Here is a 17,590-nt window from a genome sequence, read left to right on the forward strand (position 1 = left end):
GTCTAACTCATTAAATTAATATCGCTCATGTTTTTTTTTTGTAGAATGTGTCTCGTAAGGTGTCTGTATGTTATTTATAGTCAACCCCCATGACACTTCCACCTTATTTGAAGTAAATTTGCTCATGACCTTAGCCTTTAAAGTTTGTATCTTATAGAGCGCACATCTTATAGATACATGCTCATATTTATATATATATATATATATATATATGGTATAGCCCATTGACACATGCATTAATTTAAAGTTTAAGCTAAATAAAATTAATGGCAATAAATGCGCAAATGCTTAAACGTGTGTGAATTGTTTGTCTGGGTCTGAGTGTGTGTGTGTGTGTTTGTTGTGTGTGTGTGTGTATAAATGTATACCAATGCACGATTGTGGGCTAAAAAAAACTGGCTTACCTTCTCTGCTCATTGTTGTACAGTCAACTGTTGTTGTTGTCGTTGTTGTTGTTGTTGTTGCTGTTGCTATTGTTTCGCTTATTTATTGTTAACGCTTTGCCAGCGACAACGACAGGTTGTTAGTATTTCGATATTGTTGCTGCTGTTGTTGTTGTTGTTATTGCTGTTGCACACATTTCATTGCACTGTCACTTCACTGTGGGGAAAATGCAAATATATATAGATACACATATATGTACAGATAGAGATACAAGCGGGTATGCTCGAGATATATTTTGTTTTGTGTCGCCCCGTGGGAAAATTATTAATTTAATCGTACTATCCTGGACAAACCATCTTTCAAGCAGTCGAATATTTAAATAGTGTGATATGCAACCACTATCCACTTATTTTCCACGCTTGCCAGTGAAATACACCGCTTTATTATGCAGCTTTCAAGCTTTGGGTTACGCGTTAAATATCAATCAGACAGAACAGTCAATCAATCAATCAGTCAGTCAGTCAGTCAGCACATATAGCTAAATGTATGTGTGTTTATCTAGCCTTATATATATAGATTAATATGCATTAAAAATGTATCAATGACGTCTTTATTTAAGCAAATGCGTTGGTGTAGTCTGTCTGGGCGTCTGTGTGTGTGTGTGTGGAATCGTTGGCTTACTGGTTCTGGCCAAAACGATTGCCAACACACACACACACACGCACACACGCACGCTCAACAGACACACACATGTGTGTGATATAATCGCTTGGCATGAATGAAAGGCGTTGCAGATTTTCACACAACATTTACAGGCAGCCAGCGGTGCAGGGCGGGGCGTTGCGGGGGCTGTCAGCCAACAATGGGCAAAGAGAGCCAAACTCATTTTTTTTTTCAGCCAAATCGGCCATAATCTTGGCTAAGGCTAATAATAGCAGCAGGTTTTTGGCTTGGCTCAAGCTGAGTTATGCGCCTACACACACACAAACACACACACGCCCACAAAGGGCAGCTCTTGTTAGAAGCATTTGCTGTACAGTGTACGCTATTTAACACATTTTTCGTTATTTTTTTTTTCGCTCGACACTCGCTCAAACGCTCAACTGGCCAAATTCGTATGACACTCACGTAATACGCTAAAAATAGTTGAATATATATGTATATATAAATGTGCTTTTTTTTTCGAGTTATTTTTTTTTTTCAATTTTATTTTCTTGTTATTGTATTGGTGTGTGTTTTTGTATTTGTATTCGTTGTGGGTTTGTAGCGCGACTGCGAGGCGCACGCGTCGCGATTTCAGCTCGAACTGATCCAGCGCTGAGCGAAGCGCACCTGCGTTTGGTCTAAACTGGTCGAAATTGGTCTAAAAATGTAGCCAAAACCTGTTTTAGCGCAGCGATCAGCTCACCTGAGAGAGGCAGGCAGAGCAAGAGAGAGCAAGAGAGAGAGAGAGACAGAGAGAGAGAGAGAGAGCTAGAGGGAGAGACTGATTTAGTGCGCGTCGCTGGGTCTGCACTTTGCACTTTGCTGCCACATTTTGTTGTCAAACTGCATTTAATAACCGTTAACCGAAAGTTCTGCAACACGTGCACCGGGTGGGTGATGGGGGGGTGATGGCGGGGTGCGGTACTTGTAACGGGGCAGTGCTCACCTTTCACGCCCGGGCACAAGCCGGAACAGGGGCCACTTCATTAGACGCTCTGGTTGTCAGCGTGCAACACTCGACCAGCTGCCGCACGTGACTTGCAATGCGACGCAACGGTGGGGAGAGAGAGAGAGGGGCGGGTAGGCGGTTATGGCAAAGGGTGTTGCAGCTGGGTGGAAAAGCGTTGTCAGGCTTAACGTCTAATTTGCATCGCGGCGGCTGCCTGGCCAAAGTCATTACGAAAAATGCCAGCGGATGGCAACGACAATGAGCACAGACCCCCCCTCCCCCCCACGCTTCCCCTTCCCCCTTTCTCTATCTGTGTGTGTGTGTGTGTAAATATTGACCACACTTGCAGCAGCTTAATGCAGCATCAGTGAGACTACCCCACAAGCTAGCTGCAGGCATGTAAATAAAAATTCCCATTCAAATTTATGCGAACAGCTCGCGGGCAAAACCGCAAAAAAAATAAAATAAAAGAAAATAGAAGAAAAAAACCGATAGACGAAGGGGCGGACGGCGGGGCGGACGGACAAATGGTGGTTAAAATAATATGGCGTAGTTTATAGTTCCGGCTACACTGTGCGAAATAAAGTATAAAATAAGCAGGAAGAGAGCCTGAATTAAGACAAATACTCTTTGTTTCTTGCCAAAAAGGATCTGAGAGTCTAGATAGTTTAAAGAAAATAGTTATTTTGACTAGTTTTATTGTCTAAGGTGGTTAACTATATCCTAAATTGTACTCAAGTATATATTCCGAGCTTCAGACAGACGGACAAACCCCATATACTCTTTTTATATGAGATGGAGATGCACGCAAGGACGGTGCTTTTGGGTAATTCCGGAAAATCGCGGAAAATGGGCGTGTGAAACTATTTGGCCTTTCATTCGATCAGCTTCAAACTAGTTTTTAAACCAATCAAAAACGTTGGGAGGCTGTAATGTTGTCAAGAATAAACATTTTCAGCTTCTTTTACGCATGTCAGCCCTTAAGCTAGTGCAGGCGAGTTTTAATGCTCGTTTTCTCTCAGTGTAGCCAATTTTTCTTTTTCACCTCCTCCTCCTCCATTTGCGCTCTTTTACTTCGATTTAATGCAGCGAAAAAAATATGCATAACTATAACTTAAATTGCAGCTTTTATTTGTGGCTTAGGCAAAAGTTGTTGCGTCTGCAAGGCTGCCTCAACGTCAATGCCACAATTTGCCGCGGGCTGTGCGTGTGCGTATGTGTGTGTGTGTGTGTGCGTGTGTGTGCGTGTGTGTGCGTGTGTGCGTGGGCAATTGCCATTGTCACAGCGACACAGCTGCGTGTGCAATGTCATAGCTGGGGACGAGTCTGCGTCCGCGTCCGAGTCCGAACGACGCCCAAGGTACATGTGTGGCATGCCTCAAGTGGCAAGCACTTGTACATATTTTGCCAGGTCAGATTGTGAGCTTTTCGCTGTTTATCTCTTGTGTTTTTTTGTTTTTTTTTTGTTTTTACTCTCTTTGTCGCTTAAAGAAAGTCGTAAAAACTTTTGCTGCTGCTGCGGCTGCTGTCATAAAAGTTGCATAAAACTACAGAGATTTTTCTCTTGAACAATGTGTTGCACACAGTGCGGCATGTATGTATATATACATATATGGGTACTTGCAACTTTAAGACTGGGCTGCGCATTAACTTTTAAGCTTTGACGATGCGTCAAATGGCAAATCATTTGCACGTCATGTGTATGCGGCAATCGGAGTGGGAAAGAGAGAGAGGGGAAGGGAAGGGGCTGCGACGTGAACTTGCCGCTTGGCATGTGTCTCGGCCTGGATTTAATTTAGATAAAAGCTTTGCAACCACCCTCAGACCACGACGACAGATAATGCACTGGAAATCAATTCCATAAACACTTGCCAGCACAACCTTTGCCAGCGACGACAATTTATTTTCATGCAACCATCCCTACACACACACACCCCTACACACACACACCCTTAAACCGTATTAAACCCATTGAAATTGAGGAAAGTGGATCAACAATTTTACGCAGTTTCAAGCTAATTTCTTTGCAGCAAAGTCTGATTTGTATATCCTTATAATCAAGGCTGCAAACGTCCAGGAAAAAGTGACTTAAGAAGTATAATAATATACATACAATAATTAAAATTAATAAAGCATAATAATAGCAATAATTCTCATAAAAATATAAAAAAAAGTAATTATTGTAATAATAGTATAAATAATAACAATAATAATGATATTAATGCAAATAATACGAATAAAATAAAATAAAAATAATAATAATGATAATCAATAATAATAATAATAATAATAATAATAATAATAATAATAATAATAATAATAACAATAATAATAATAATAATAATAATAATAATAATAAAAATAAAAAAATAATAATAATAATAATAATAATAATAATAATAATAATAATAAAAATTATAATAATAACAATGTTCAATAATAATGTAAATAGAAACTAATTCTTATTATAACAATAATTATTATTCATTAATATTACAAAAATGTTATAATATTATTATTATTTTGTTTAAATATGTAAAATTTAATACATATTTTTATATACTTACCCTAATGGATTAGCTACGCATAAATATTGTTTGGAAGCTTTAAAAAAAAAGCTCAATTCGTTTTATAGTAAATAAAATAACGTTTAAATATTCATTGACATTTATTGATTGAATTTGATAAGGTTTGTTTTTGTTATGTTTTTTTTGTTGCTGCAGCATGGTTTTTTGTTTTGTTTTTTGTTTGTTTTTCGTTTCGCACATACATTAATGATGTATTTAAGTTAAATTTTAAATTGATTTTCTTTTGCTTGATTTGCTTTGATTATGCTGTTGTTGCTGCTGTTTTAAAACTGTTGCACACACACTTATCGTTAGTTAAGAGTTGTGGAATTTTGCGCTATTTAGTTAAAATTTTAAATATTACATATATTTAATTGGAGTTTAGGAACCTGTACGTGGCTCTTTAGGAGTTCTCATACACATAAAGCACACATTTAAAAATGATATAGTATCTCTCTAACTGTCGCTAGGTTTTGTTTTGTTTTGTTTTTTTTTTTTTTTTTTTTATTATATTATCTCGGCGGTAAACGTTTGCTTTTGTCTTTGGCTTATAAGTAAAATATTTGTATAAACCATAAAATAAATAACATTTTTATAATATGTCTGAGTGTGTGTTTGTCTGTGTGTGCGTGTGTGTATAAAATTTGTATAGGTAAATCAGGACTGAATGCTCGGTAAATAATCAAAAATAGTTTTCTATACAAGTTTGCCTTCATTGTTTGTCGTCATCTTTTGTTGCTTGTATATAGCATTCATATGTTTGTTTTTGTATAAGTTCTTTATATAGTATAATTTTGTAGGAGGGCTTATTGTAGTTTTTTGTTGCATTTTGTTACCAGCTTAACAATACTATATTTCATATTTTTCCACACAATTCTCCTTCAACATTTCTTTTGGCCTTGGCTTAGCATATTTGCATACTATTTAATATATGCTCGGTTCTGATCTCTTCTCATTTTGTCTTTGTAAATGCCTTTGGTTTCTTGGTTTGGCCAATTTTTGCATTTTTTATTTATGGTTTATTTTGTTTTTGTATTTGTTTTTCGGGTTTTTGCAATTAATTGTTATCTAGTGCTCGTTATTTTATGTAATATGCATAATTTGATTTGATTTATTCTTGTTGTGTGTGTGTCCGTGTGTGTGTGTGTTTCTTTATACGATATAGGAAATTATTATAGATAGGTACACATATCATCAACACAGTAGTTGGTTACTTTACTTAGTATAGCAAACATGTTGCCTATTTATTGTTTATATGCATATATTTACTTAGGTATACGTTTCATTAATTAACTATTTGTTACTGAGGACTGGAAGAGAGCAGTTTTGCAGTTATTTCAATGGGAGAAGAACTACGAGTGGAACAGCGGAAAGTGGTACAGTTAAAGGTGGATCTGTTGCAAGTGAAGCAGCTGGGAATGAAGAAATTGCAAGCAAAACAGCTAGATATGAAACAATTGTAAGTGAAACAGCTGCAAAGGGAACAATGAATGTGAAACACTCAAAGTGGAACACTGAAAATCTACATGTAGAACATTGAAAGTGAAACCTTCAAAGTGGAACACTGAGAGTGAAACTCTCAAAGTGGAACACTGAGTGTGCTAGTGGAACACTCAAAGTGGAACACTGAGAGTGAAACTCTCAAAGTGTAACATTGAAAGTGAAACCCTCAAAGTGGAACACTGAATGTGATACACTGAATGTGGAACAGCTGAAAGTGCAACAGCTTCAAGAGGAACAGTTGTAAGTTGAACCATCAAAATGGAACACCTGGAACTGGAACAGCCAAAAGGCACACAGCGAAAAGGCGATAAGCTGTGAGCTGAACAGTAAAATGTGAATACTGAAAGAACAGAAGCAGCTAAAGCTTAACGTGGAACAGTCAAAATTGGAGCTGCAGAGAGTAAAGCAGCTAGAAACACTGAAATTAGAGCATATGAAATGTAACAACAGCAGTTGGAATAGAATGAAATAGAACAGAGAGGAAGCACGAGAAAATAAAATAGATTTTGCACTCATAACAAATGTGAAGTGGAAAAATAAATAGACTAAGATCAAGGGTATCACATATCAAGCCTTTCTATCGCACCTAGTATGCTACCTAAAGGTTTAGGCAGCTTTGGATTACATTTCGATGTAATATGCGGCAATTCTAAGATCAGCCAGGGTTGTCATTTAATATTGTTGATGTGTGTCAACCCTAAGTATTTAACTGAATCAATGTTTATAGATGAAAATCGAAAAAGATTGTGCAAAGCGGCCAACAAAAAAAATATATATTAGCTTACAGACTAAATATTTTGCATTATTCATATAGTTTATATATGTATATATATATATGTATATATATAGTACATATTTATATTTTTAATATAATACTCATTCATTTTGTTATTAATATTAATGCAATTTTAACGCATTCTCGAGTCGAGATTTTGTTTGTAAATATTAAAAATATTTCAGTTTTTTTTTTTAATGTAATTTGACTTGGATTTTGTTGTTGTTCTTTTTTTGTGCTTTTAATTAAATGTTGCTTGTATGTTTTTTTTTTAAGTGTTGCGCCTCATTTAAAACTGGTTCTCTGTTGCCTTGCGAAAGGTATAAAAAGTTTGCTACAGTTTACAGTTAAGAATTATAGTTTCAACACAATTCTTACTATCCATTAACATATATGATATATGTATATATATATATATATATATATGTATAGCTAGGTGAGTGTATATAGAGAGCATTGTATATAGTACAAAATTTACAATAGAAGCGAAAACTTCTTTAAGGTTTCGAAATCAAAAGATTGGTTTAAAGGCTAAAAAATGTGTTCAGGATGGTTTACAGGAATTGTTTGTTTGTTTGTTTGTTTGTTTGTTTAAAGAAGCCTCAAGTTATGTGTGTTTAAAAAAGCAAACAGCTGAAGGCTACTTTAGGCACTCACTGTGCCCACAGTGCTGTGTGCAAGCGTGTGTCCAATAAATTTATACAAAATCTGTGCTCAGAAAATAGTTTACAAATATTCTATAGACTTAGTTACACTGTCCTTTGGGCGTGATATATATTCATTGTATACATTCATATGAAGTTTATTCTTTTTCCTTTTTTGTTTTTTTTTTCTCTTTTCTAGTTATTTATTTATTTTTTGTTTCTTTGTAAATAGCTTTGTGTGTGTGTGTGTTGAGTGTGAAGTTTGTTTGTTTTAAAGAAGCTCGGAGTTACGCATATTTTGATTGTTTTAAGGGTTTTTTCCACTGGCGTTTCAAATAGTTTCGCATTTCGTTTATGATTTATCGATTATCGATATTTAGCTATAGCTTAAATTGACTAAAAAGAATTTGTGTTGTTTTCAATATATACTTGCAAGTCCAAGACTCTGTACTTGAAGTTAGTTTTCTACAGATTAAAGCGGAATGTGTTATAGGCTCGGAACGACTCTTGAATGCAGGAGCTCCTCTTCGCCTCTTCGCGGCTTGAACTTGTTGGGAATTGCAAGCTTTAAGCTGCGATAAAAGCAAAAAACAGAGTAACATGTTTTGCCAGCTAAAGATCGTAGCTCAGCTTGGAATTGAAAATCATTTGTGGATAGAGCACATCTGGAAAATAAATGGACTCTACAAGTCGTAGCTTCGGTTAACCGAAACTGTCTTCATATTAATTATTTTACGTGTTTTTATAAGTCGGTAAAGTCTTCAAAACGCAGCTGGGTGCCAATGTCTGTGCTTGATAAATTCTATATGTGATGCAGGATTTGTTGTCTGCTCAATTGTGACAATTTCAGCAAACTCTACGCTTCTACATAGGATAGTCCCTAAAAGAGGTGTGTGTGTATGTGTGTGTGGTTGTGTTTGTATTGGTTTCGTAGCAACGTAAAGTCTAGAACAATTGGGTACGAGTTTCGGGTATGCACCCATGCCCCGTCAATTATTAGTTATGCACCATTTGAATTTCAATTTGCTAAACATTTACAAACAGATTGGGCTTACCGTCAAACAACTACATTACATAAATACATAAATACATAAATAGATACATACATATACGCGATTGTTTTGTTTACCTTATTATAAATTTCTAGTTCGGGGCCAGTAAAGAGGAAGCGAAAAAAAATATGTGTCTATCGTTTATCATTGAATCATTGAATGCAATTTGATTGCATGCTGACAATTTTTTGAGATACGTTTTTCAAACGATGCTCACCTGGACTCAACTTATTAGAATCAATTGATGAAGCGCGCCTTCTGTTTGCGCACAAAGTCCTGCGCCTGTTTGTCATTAACGCGCAGCTCCAGTATCTGCAAAATGGGATTGCCTGCAAGTAAAAAGGGTATTTCATGATGCAAAGTCTGCAAATCGTTTCGAAAGTGAACCGGTTCATATTCAGGAATAACAAAATTTTGTACGGAAATGGAAGAGTTGTCGAAAAGTAATTAAATTTCCTGCAAACGAAAAACGATTTTTTAATCCCGGTTCGAAAAACTAATTTTGATTACCATGAATCGAACCTTGAATCGGTTCAGTTATCTAAAAAGAAACTGGATTTCAAACCAGAGAGAAATATCAAACGGAACAGAGTCCAAAAAGTTAAGCCATTTCTGGTATGGAAGTGGAAAACGCGTATTTAATCCCGGCTCGAATTTGGGAATTACAATTTATGATTATCAAGAAGCGACCCTCGAACCGGAGGGTCTTTCAAATCGTCAATCGATTAGGGTTGTATAAAAAGCAAACGAAAATTGTGATTCCTGGTTCAAATCTGCCTGGAGCTTAAACGGAATCAGTTTTAACTCGAAATTTCAACCAGCTTTTTTCATATGAACCGAAATTTAACCTGACTGAGCTGCTTAACAAAACAAAGAAAATTGGACTTCCGCTTCCGACCGGAATTAAAGAAACGTTTTTCGTTTTGAGTCCGGAAATTCAACTGGTTTTTAGAAAACGAATCAAACTGTTATCCTTTTCACCGCCGTAAGCTCTGAATATGAAAAATTTAACAAATTGCAATAAATAATAATAATATACAAATATCTTAATAAAATAGTGTCGTATTTTTGTTTAAGATTGGGTTCAATACCAAATGTGCGCCTAAGCATGTGGATAACCAGGTTCACATCGGCTTAAATTGTGAACGTCATCATTGCGGCATTAGATACTCACATTTATCCTTTTGCTGCATTAGCGGCAACTCGATTTGCTTGAGCCCATGGAAGTTATCCACGCTGGTGCTGTAGTCGGCAACGCCGGGTATATTGCCCAGGGCCAGATACGCCTCGCCGCCAAAATCATTTGCCGTAAGCACATCGTGATCCATGACCGTGAAACAAATCATGGCGCCATCGGTGAGGCACTGCTCCAGCGTCACCGAAAACTCGAAGCACTCATCGAAAATGGGATTCAAAGTGCGCTGCAATTGGAAATCATGTTTAAATCTGAGAACTTCCTTCTGTTAAGCTCTTCACATTACGCACCTTGTGCACATTGGTTTGCTGTTCCATGCAGTGCAGAAAGACGCGGCGGGGAAGAAGCTCGATGACGACAAATGGATCACTGAAGCCATTCGGATCCAGGGGCACCACGTCCCGGGCATGCAGCACCTCGACGCACAGCGAGTCGTGATTGAAGTAGGCGCGCACGGCCAGGGAGCCGTAGGGACCCGGACTGACGGCCACCAATTGCTCACGCAAGCGATTCAAATAGAACATATCAATGAGACGATCCGTGTCCGTTTTGTGGAACTGCAGACGCTGCTCGATGCGCCAGAAATCCTCCGTGTGCAGGCACTCGAGCAACAGGCCCTGGCCCTCGGCATGAAAGAAGTCGACGAGCAGCTGCAGCGCCTCGTACAGACGCTTGTGAAAATGCGTCGGTTTGTCCGTCTCATCGCCGGTCTCCATTTGGCGCGCCATCTCGCCCAGCACCGTCTTCCAGATGAAGCGCAGCGAGCGATTAAAATTCTTGGTGAGCAGCGCGCTATTCAGCGCAGCCAGATGACAGTCCAGGTACTCGAGCAGCGGCACAATGGCCTGATTGGCGGGCAGCGAGTCCGGCGACCAGGCCAAATGGAATACGGCCTTCTGCAGGGACATTTGCATGAGCGGCGCCAGCTTGGACAGTATGCGCTCGCAGCGATTCTCCATGTGCGTTAAGCTGGACTCGAGCAGATTGTCGGCGGACTCCTCCAGGGGCTGCTCATCCGAACGAAATTCGGCCAGAGTGCGACGCACATACTCCACATTGTTGACCGTAACGCACATATCATCGGAGCAACGGAACGGACCCTGCTGCTCGTAATAGCCGCTGTCCGCCAGCGTTGTGTGTATCAGATCGCAATAGTGCATCGCGGCCGAGCAGACAACATCGATCAGCTGCGATTCGAGCATAATGGCCGTATCCTCATCGGGCCAATTGATTACCTTCCAGAACTCCTTGATGTTCAACAGCGTGCTGGCCGTGTCCACCGAGGAGCTGCTGTAGCGCACAATGCGCTCACCCTCGCAAATGGCATCCATGCGAATGGCAGCTCGGATGCGTTGCAACGCCTTCGCCTTGCTAACCATCATCCAGCGCTCAAAGGTGGGTATGAACCATTCGTGGCTGTTGCTCAATGCCAGCGGCTTCTCCGGCGGTTGGGGCTGGGCGGACAGATGCCTCTTTAGCTGACAGAATTCCTGCAATGCCAGAAACAGTTCGAATGGCTTTGTATCCACCGGCTCCGCGTCGCCCTCCAGCACCGCATACTGTGAGAGATTCATTCGCACGCCGGGCACCTGCCCGGCAGCCATCCGAGTGTACACCTCCTCGCCAACCATCGCATCGTACTGCTTGTAGATAATGCTGAAGTACTGAATGCCATTCGTGCTGCGAACAAAACAGAATACCAAAGAGATAAATCAGATAAATGTGCGAACACATGCTTGAGCTAGGTACAGTGAGAGCTCGATTGCTTTGCTTATGGGGGTGGGAAATTTAAACTATACAGGATATTTGAGGGTACAATTTCTACATGAATTTTGACCAGGAATAGTGTTGCCAGGTTTTGATGCCAAATTGATCTAGAGGCAAAACCAAGAGAAAAGAACCAAACCTCGTGAAAATCGGATGAGATTTGACCGAGTTATGGGGGTGGGAAATTGTGAACTATGTCTATATAGAATTTTTGAGTGTACTTTTTTGACATGAATTTTGACCAAAAATCATGTTGCCAGGTTTTGATGCCAAATTGATCTAGAGGCAAAACCAAGAGAAAAGAACCAAACCTCGTGAAAATCGGATGAGATTTGACCGAGTTATGGGGGTGGGAAATTGTGAACTATGTCTATATAGAATTTTTGAGTGTACTTTTTTGACATGAATTTTGACCAAAAATCATGTTGCCAGGTTTTGATGCCAAATTGATCTAGAGGCAAAACCAAGAGAAAAGAACCAAACCTCGTGAAAATCGGATGAGATTTGACCGAGTTATGGGGGTGGGAAATTGTGAACTATGTCTATATAGAATTTTTGAGTGTACTTTTTTGACAAGAATTTGGACCAAAAATCATGTTTCCAGGTTTTGATGCCAAATTGATCTAGATGCAAAACCAAGAGAAAAGAACCAAACCTCGTGAAAATCGGATGAGATTTGACCGAGTTATGGGGGTGGGAAATTGTGAACTATGTCTATATAGAATTTTTGAGTGTACTTTTTTGACATGAATTTTGACCAAAAATCAGGTTACCAGGTTTTGATGCCAAATTGATCTAGATGCAAAACCAAGAGAAAAGAACCAAACCTCGTGAAAATCGGATGCGATTTGACCGAGTTATGGGGGTGGGAAATTGTGAACTATGTCTATATAGGATTATTGAGTGTACTTTTTTGACATGAATTTCGACCAAAAATCATGTTGCCAGGTTTTGACGCCAAATTGATCTAGAGGCTAAACCAAGAGAAAAGAACCAAACCTCGTGAAAATCGGATGAGATTTGACCGAGTTATGGGGGTGGGAAATTGTGAACTATGTCTATATAGAATTTTTGAGTGTACTTTTTTGACATGAATTTTGATCAAAAATCATGTTGCCAGGTTTTGATGCCAAATTGATCTAGAGGCAAAACCAAGAGAAAAGAACCAAACCTCGTGAAAATCGGATGAGATTTGACCGAGTTATGGGGGTGGGAAATTGTGAACTATGTCTATATAGAATTTTTGAGTGTACTTTTTTGACAAGAATTTGGACCAAAAATCATGTTTCCAGGTTTTGATGCCAAATTGATCTAGATGCAAAACCAAGAGAAAAGAACCAAACCTCGTGAAAATCGGATGAGATTTGACCGAGTTATGGGGGTGGGAAATTGTGAACTATGTCTATATAGAATTTTTGAGTGTACTTTTTTGACATGAATTTTGACCAAAAATCAGGTTACCAGGTTTTGATGCCAAATTGATCTAGATGCAAAACCAAGAGAAAAGAACCAAACCTCGTGAAAATCGGATGAGATTTGACCGAGTTATGGGGGTGGGAAATTGTGAACTATGTCTATATAGGATTATTGAGTGTACTTTTTTGACATGAATTTTGACCAAAAATCATGTTGCCAGGTTTTGATGCCAAATTGATCTAGATGCAAAACCAAGAGAAAAGAACCAAAACTCGTGAAAATCGGATGAGATTTGATCGAGTTATGGGGGTGGGAAATTGTGAACTATGTCTATATAGGATTATTGAGTGTACTTTTTTGACATGAATTTTGACCAAAAATCATGTTGCCAGGTTTTGATGCCAAATGGATCTAGATGCAAAACCAAGAGAAAAGAACCAAACCTCGTGAAAATCGGATGAGATTTGACCGAGTTATGGGGTGGGAAATTTTGAACTGTGTTTATATAGGATTTTCGAGTGTACTTTTTTCACATGAATTTTGAGTTAGGGGGGTGGGAAATTTTGAACTATGTCTTTATAGGATATTTGTGGATAAAGGATTTTTTGATTTAATTTAAGCGGCTTTCTTGTCGTTTGTTTTTTTGTTTATGTGTTAATAGGGAATATTTCCTAATATCGAACATTTCCCAGAGAAGAAACAATAAAACGAATCTTCCTTGTCCCCTCAAGAGACCATTCACTGTAGTTGCTGGCCAGGTGCTTAGGAGACCTCACAGTTAAGCTGAAAAGCGATAGCGCTGCAAATAAGAGCTACAAGTTTCGCTTTCTAACAAATTTTAAAGACTGCAATTAGCTTTTGGGGATTGCTTCAGCTAAATTTGCTAAAGCCACACTCAACACTTTCGCTGGCCAGGAGTTGCGAAAATGCAACCCACTCGCTAGGGACACGCTCCGTTTTAAATGGCCCATCAAGAAATGCCAGTCTGTTCGTCTTCGGGACGGGAACGTGAGCGTATTTTTATGACAGCGCAATTAATTGGAGGCTTATGTGTTGTAAGCCACTTGATGTGGTCATTAGGAACCTTTTATGGCTGCGCTAACTAACAAATATGCGACTGATTAGATGGGTTGCGACTTATTTATTTTCTCCGTTCGACAACGCTGTTCAGTGTTGTGCAACGTGAGTTGGGCACAGTGTGTGTACTCAAGTCAATCAGGCTAACAGAGGAGTGTTGTGTAATTGCCAAGTGTAAAGTGTTAACTTGTACGAGCTCAATGAGCTAGACCTGGCTGACAGAGGGCTTAATATGACAATCGATAAATCGATTACGTATGCCAGAGTATTGTTGTGTAATTGCAGATTGTAAACTGTTAACTTGTTCGAGGTTAAACGAATCAAACTGACAGATTAATATAACAATAGGGAGTTAATCAAAAGTAGTGTTGTGCAATTAAAGACTACTATAAATAATAATCGATAAATTGATTGCAATCTTATTAAAGATATAAATGACAATCGATAAATGGATTTCAATCTTCTTAAGGATCTCAGCTTAAAGTGGATGTGAAATTCGATAGACATATTGAAATTAAAGCTGAGAGCTAAGCTCAGCCAAATGGTTGGATATAAATAAGGTATATAAGGTTCATTTCTATAATTCAAAGTTCGAATCAATTTCTGACCAATCTATAACTAGTATAATATGAAAACAATTGGAGCTACAAATGAGAAGCACTATTAACATTTTGTTCGCATTAAATCGATCAGTTAACTATTTTCTCTAAAAATAATAATTATATTTATTGTCTTGCCTGCCAAGAAACGACATGTTCTAATTCGAGAGAGTCTACTGTGGCTATTTCGAGCATAGCTAGCTATATTATTTTAAGCACACCTTCAATAACAAGTTTTGTGACTAATTAAAGAACTTTATAGCTCCGATAACAACTAACTAACTAACCAACTAACTGATTAGTGGGCACTATAAACTTGAGCCACAACAGTTTCAAGCGCAGAAAAATAAATATAGTTGAGTTTCATTCGATTGCAACGGGTTTGTAGCTGAGGGAGCTTGATTTTATACTCTGTATCTATTGTAAATGGGTTAAAGGGTATTTTAGTTATTTATTTTGTTATGCAATTGTATGAAACAGACTACAAAGAACTAACGCTCTGGTCAGGTCTATCTAAAACTATCGATAACTATCCCTGCTTTCATGAAATCGATTTCATTAAATCGATGACAATCTGCTGTGTTTGAGCTCTCGTTTATGTATCTGGAGACACCAAATTTGGAGCACAGGACCTTATATCCTATCCCTTTTCTATGTAAACGATAAATATCGATTTTCAGACCAGATTTCTGAGCACATAGTATGAAGGAAGCTAGAATGTTTGCAGCGGCATAACGTCGCTGTGTAGTGGGTATTTCTTAGTCGGGCATTGCCGAGTAATGCAATTTTATATATTTTTTTTTTTGGGTTAAATGCGTGGCTCGTCTCGTTTGTTTTTGTTAAACTGTTTGTGAATTTTATGTGGCCAGGCAACTGGCTGGAACCGAAAACTGGAGGTAGCAGCTTCTGAGGGAGGAGGGGAGCGGGGTAGGAGGCGGCCCCTTGAAGCGTGTTTTATATGCGACACGTGCCGCACATATTTAATGCAATGTCGGACAAAGGTGGCAATAAGATTGAGAACATGTCTGTAATCCATGGCTCGTTTACTCACTTGTCAAATAGGGCATGATAGTAGGTCTGGCCCAGCTGGATGTCGGCGGTTAATGTTGTTACAAAATTCGATAATGGATTGGGCAAGCATTGCGATTCGCGCAGCACATTTTGGCCCCACATAATGGAGCCCTTACGCAACGCATTTACCACCTCGCCGCGCACGCCCTTATTAAAGGGGCAGACGGCGCGAAAGGCGCGCATCGAGCCGAGCAGACCCAGACAGCGCAGCAGGAATTCCAAGCGTATGAGCGAGGGCGGATTCAGTGCCGGAAAGATGTCACGATGTCGTCGTATCTGATTTAACGAACGCTCCACAAAGCCATTCATCGCCTCGGCCAGCCATTGTTCCAGATCGCGTGACAGCGCCTCCTGATTGGGCTGATTCCATTGTTTCTCCACATCGCTCAGCAGGCGATGCAGGAATTTTGGATCCAGCGGCGTTGAGCGATTCAGTCGAGCGGCGGCCACATATCTGTCGAATAGCATAGAAGGAACACTTGAGTGCGAGCTCAATGCACGCTGGAATTTGCGACTTACCTGGCCATGGCGCAGTGCAAATCGGTGAGCTCCGACTGTACGGCCAGCTGATGGAGTATGGTGAGCGCCGGGCCGGGCAGATCACCGCACCAGGTCCAGCTGGGCTCGTGTGTGGTCACCTCGTGCTGCATGAAGACCAGCTGCAGCTGCTCGATCTTGCGCAGCTGCTGTTCATTGTTCTCCTCGGCAACGTTGCCGCGATCCTCGCGTGTCGATAGCCACAGCTTGAGCCGTATGCGACCCTGCACAGTGCTGCGATGACTGCGCGCCTCCAACTTGAACCAGGCATCCAGCCCTGTTGAGGGTATATCCGCTATGGGTATATTCACGGAGCCCAGGAAATCGTCCTGCGAGCCCTGACGCGCCGACTGACAGACCTGCTTGAAGAAACGACCCAGGCCGCGTACACCGCGCACCTCGTTCAGGCGCGACACGGCGTCCAGGACGCAGCTCTCGTCGTCGTGGTCCCAAATGTCCAAGTGAAAGGTGTCCGTGTTGATGTCATCGATGTCGCTGCGCGCGCGAGGGCGGGAGAACATAATTAATTTACTTTTAGTTTTTATTTGATTTATTTCGGCGGGGCGATTCATTAGCCGAACCGATACGAGCTCGTTAATTTGTCTAATTAGCCGGCGCGCTAAGAAGTAGGCTATACTTTTTTTCGAATGTGTCTTCAAGAGCCCTGATTAAATAAGAAGAACTCTTAAACTGGCCACAATTCTAGCCATTCGCAGCTGCTGCTATTTCTGCTTCTTTTATGCGCAGTGCTCAAATTTTATATTTATGAACAGACATGAAATAAAACAACTGCTACCACATGAGATTTACGAGCAGGTTAAAATATATCGCTGCAACTTGTAAGATGATTTAAGCTTTGAGACTTTTTCTTTGTAAGCAAAATAAAATAGTATTAAAAAATAATATTGCCCATTGCTTTAGTCAAATTAATTAAAACAAAGTACATTACATTATATATAAATATTATAGCTTATGAGAGTTTCAATATTTGCCTGACCTTTGTAACCTAACGTCAAATTTTATAATCTTCTTGTTAAACTTTCAATAAACTGAAAGTTTAATTTCATTGCTAATGTCATTTTAAATAAATGTCAAAAGTTAAACCAGTCAGCTTATCTACACGACAAATGTTTAGAGTTGCCACCTGATAGTTAATCGATCGAAGAGCAGGACAGTGTTGGTAAACATTAGGCTGATATCGTTGCAGTGGTTGTTTTCAAAGCTGCATTGCATTTTCCAACGATTGTCGATTCGATTTAAATGTAGACAAACTTTGTCTGTCAGTTAAATATTTGAAAAGCTACCACGGCAGGGTTGACAGCCTGTCGCATATGGCAACACCAAATAGT

At 39.4% G+C, this 17,590-nt stretch overlaps 1 protein-coding gene across 1 annotated transcript in view; it reads right to left on the reverse strand.

Annotated features, from left to right (window-relative positions):
* Positions 1–525: 525 nt before the first annotated feature.
* Positions 526–17,590, reverse strand: part of LOC115762634 (BAI1-associated protein 3) — a 52,119-nt gene continuing 35,054 nt past the window's right edge. The window contains exons 7-12 of the mRNA XM_030704938.1: positions 16,224–16,736; positions 15,685–16,158; positions 10,065–11,454; positions 9,754–10,000; positions 8,797–8,908; positions 526–600 (exon numbers count right to left, since the gene is read on the reverse strand). Coding sequence (XP_030560798.1) covers positions 8,817–8,908; positions 9,754–10,000; positions 10,065–11,454; positions 15,685–16,158; positions 16,224–16,736 — 2,716 coding nt within the window. The 3' untranslated portion in view covers positions 526–600; positions 8,797–8,816. The remainder of the gene's footprint in view (positions 601–8,796; positions 8,909–9,753; positions 10,001–10,064; positions 11,455–15,684; positions 16,159–16,223; positions 16,737–17,590) is intronic.

Source organism: Drosophila novamexicana, unplaced genomic scaffold, assembly GCF_003285875.2.
Source record: "Drosophila novamexicana strain 15010-1031.04,08,12 unplaced genomic scaffold, DnovRS2.1 tig00000644-arrow-pilon, whole genome shotgun sequence".
NCBI classification, from domain to species: domain Eukaryota; kingdom Metazoa; phylum Arthropoda; class Insecta; order Diptera; family Drosophilidae; genus Drosophila; species Drosophila novamexicana.